The 3589-nt window shown below is 44.3% G+C and overlaps 1 protein-coding gene across 1 annotated transcript; it reads left to right on the top strand.

The window, feature by feature from the left end:
• Positions 1 to 2489: 2489 nt before the first annotated feature.
• Positions 2490 to 3038, top strand: LOC117027238 (ferritin heavy chain-like). Its single transcript, XM_033114768.1, has one exon. The coding sequence runs from the start codon at positions 2490 to 2492 to the stop codon at positions 3036 to 3038; it is 549 nt and encodes a 182-aa protein (XP_032970659.1).
• The last annotated feature ends 551 nt before the right edge of the window (positions 3039 to 3589 follow it).

Genomic DNA, 3589 nt, shown 5'->3' with positions numbered 1-3589 from the left:
AAGGGATTAGAAAGTACAAATTCTCATCGCAATATAGCCATGGAGATAGGAAATGCATTTTGGAGAATAAAATAAATAACGGTTTAAAGATTATGTAGGGTGCCAGATGGTCACTGGACTTATTAGGGAGACCACTTCACAGACTGTGTAGGTGTCTCACCACTGTGATATAAACCTGCATCTGAAGTTCAAGAATACTGAATGTCAACTATAATTACACACACATACACACACACAAACACACACACACACACACCGGGGGTGCCAAAAAATGTATACAACTGCACACTTTGGTCAGTGTTGCTCAAGAAGTAGTTTGCCATAATTAGAAGTGTCTGGATGCTGATGGTAACCATTTTGAGCACCTCTTGTAATTGCAGAAGTCAAACCTGAGTTATCTTCATCTTTTGTTATCGGTATATATTGAATACTACAATTTTAATAGGTTTTTCCTTCCTTAAATAGTGCATACACTTTTTAGCACCGTGTGTGTGTGTGTGTGTGTGTGTGTGTGTGTGTGTGTGTATACAGATAGATATATAGATAGACATAGATATTTTCACAGAATGCGGAGTACACCTTGGGAATATCGTCAATGGAATTGTAACAACTATATACAGTGTCAGAAGGGTAGTAGTTGGGGGGGTTATCGCTTTGGGAGGGCTGTCAATGTCTAACTAGTACATTGTTTTGTACACCTGAAACTTACTGAAAAATGATTTAAATCCATTTAAAATTTTTTAGACCTGTTGCATGGTCCAAAAATAAGGTCAGTCTTGGTCATTGTTCCATATGCCCTCGAAAATCATATGCTTCTAAACCAATGTTTCTAGACATTCCTCTCTTATGACTCTGTACTTTTTCTTAACATGAGGATTGTTTCTTCTTTTTCTTCCTTTCTTCTCCTGATTATAACCATAATAGTTCATTGGTTGGCTACAGAGGGTAGAAGTATGTGGCTTTTGAGTCATGTGAATGCTTAACTATTTAAAAAATGAGTATTTGTATTTCTAAAAAGGGAAAATGATATAACTGATCTATGGTGGTGGTTTGGACACAGAAACAATGATCTCAACATACTAACTGGCAAAGATAGAGATAGCTAACCAGCCATTATGAGGAAGTCCGGCGATAGAAACAGGGGACACTTCCAGACCGATAACACCAGACAATTCAAAATACCTGCAACAAAAGGGCAAGCACATACAAGGAAAGTTCAAGAACAGAGTCTGTGAATTCAAAGGATTGGAGAGGTTCTTGGGTGGACCGTGACATTAAAGAGCTGCCTTTTGAACAACTGATCTGTTTGCTGCTGTCCGGCTCTGACCCTACCCCAACTTTACTTACATTGGACAAAACCATTTGGCATTGGATGTTCTTTAATCTCCCAAATACTCCAAAACATTGAATTATTTGAGGAAGAAGAAAACCCAAAATAGAGCAAATTAGAGACAAAGCCGACCTGCACAGCAGAAGGGAAATAAAACAGAAGAACACATCTACCTACAAGAGAGATCCACAGGAGTCTTCCAAAGTGAGAGAAATTCCATGCTTTTGCCGTTTGGGAGGGTCCCTATCCTACCTGCAACCTCCATGCAATGTAATCCAAAATTACCCCCTTCATATTTCAGTCATCCACCTTCCCATTCAGAGGAGAATCCTGCTAATAAAATGGACTTCACAACTGTAGATCAGATCCATGCCAATTACCTAGGGCAATCAAATGTGCCCATTACTCTCAAATATGAAAGCACAAATATTTGCCAGATATTTGACGAAAGTGGAAGAGAACACCGTGATGAACAAGCACTTGTTTCAACAGAGAAGACAAAATTTTACATATTTATAAATATATCTACATATACATACATATATCCAAATGTGTGTGTCTGCATGTATATGTACACATATACACAAATATATATATATATTTGTATGCATGTGTGTGTGTGTGTGTATATATATATATATATATATATATGTAACATGAAAAGGAAGAGAATTTTACCAAAAACTGGAAATGAATATTCTCACAATTTTGAGAATAATTGTCTTTTATTTTTTTACATGAGATCAGGGTGCTATTAAAGGGAGTAACCAGAATAGTAGAAAGTCCTTGGAAAATAATAAATTGCTAAATTAAAACTTTTATATGCCAAGTGCTCGGCACAGAGTCCATTGCGCTCACAAGGCTGCCATGGACCCTGGAACACAGAGCCCACTCGCCTGGCCCCTCCCCCACCGGAACCACAAAGGCCTCCACCCCGCCCCCCAGCCCTCAAGGGAACTCATTTCCGGTCCCCTCCCAAAGCTTCCGCCCTGCCTCGCAGCCCAGCAGAGGGCGTCCTCCTGGTCCATCCTGGGAGTTTGCTGAGGTACCTGGGCAAACCGCCCCTGACTCAGCTTCTGGCTGCCCTGGTCGCCTGCTCCTGCGACACTCCAAGGCCCAGCCGCCGCGTTCGCCCTCGCCTGGGCCCGCACCTCCAGCCATGACGACCGCGCCGCCCCCGTTTGTCAGCGAAAACTACCACCCCGAATGCGAGGCCGCCATCAACTACCAGATCTCCCTGGAGCTCTATGCCTCTCACAAGTTCGAGACCATGGCCTCTTACTTCAACTGCGAAGACGTGGCCTGGAAGCCCTTCTCCCAGTTCTTCCTGCAGCAGTCCAGCCTGGAGCTTCAGCATGCCCAGAGCCTGATGTGGCTGCAGAACCAGCGCGGGGGCCGCCTCAGCCTGCAGGATATCTACAGTCCTGACCCCAGCTGCTGGGAGAACGCCTTAACCGTCATGGAGTGCGCCTTCCACCTGAAGATGAGCGTGAACCAGAGCCTATTCGATCTGCACCAGCTGGCCACCGAGATGAAGGACGCCCACCTGTGCGACTTCCTCAAGAGTCACTACCTGTTAGAGCAAATGAAGTTCATCCAAGAGCTAGAGGACCACATCACCAACCTGCGCAAGATGGGAGCCCCGGAAACCGGCCTGGCAGAGGACCTGTGTGCTAAGCTCACCATGCGTGACAGCAACAAGAACTGACCTTGGACTGCCTGCCCTATAGCCATTGGGTGACTTCCCCTGGTCACCATGTTTCGAATGCACATTGCAGAATTTCCATTGCAAAACGTTTAATCTTTTCCTTCAGGTTGTACCATTTTTTCCAATAAAGTTAATGGTTCTTGATTCAAATAAATAATGGTGTCTGGGTGATTGGTGTGTGCAAAACCGTCACCTTCTCAGGATTAAGACAAGTGTCCGGGAGCCTCTCCAGCCACTCTTGCCCCATCCACATGCAGCTCCGGATCTCCGTGGATGGAGCGAGGAGGTATTTCGTGGGTCCCAGATAAATACAGTTAATGTTTGCCTTATAAACACAGTGGTATGTGGGGGTGCGCTGAGATGGGTGGCCTGGGGCCCTGGTATCTGTAAGTGTGTGCACGGTAAAGCGATTAAAAAATGGTCTGAAATCACGACTGTGGTGGCCTGTGGAAGAAGAGTGAAGAGAATGGGATTGGACAGGGATTAAAATAAAGGGGTTCTTCCCTTTATCTGAAATGGTATCAGTTAATTCTAGGTAGCAAATTGGGGGC

This window comes from Rhinolophus ferrumequinum, chromosome X (assembly GCF_004115265.2).
Source record: "Rhinolophus ferrumequinum isolate MPI-CBG mRhiFer1 chromosome X, mRhiFer1_v1.p, whole genome shotgun sequence".
NCBI classification, from domain to species: domain Eukaryota; kingdom Metazoa; phylum Chordata; class Mammalia; order Chiroptera; family Rhinolophidae; genus Rhinolophus; species Rhinolophus ferrumequinum.
The sequence above is the reverse complement of the archived record's forward strand: the minus strand, read 5'-3'. Positions and strand labels throughout refer to the sequence as shown.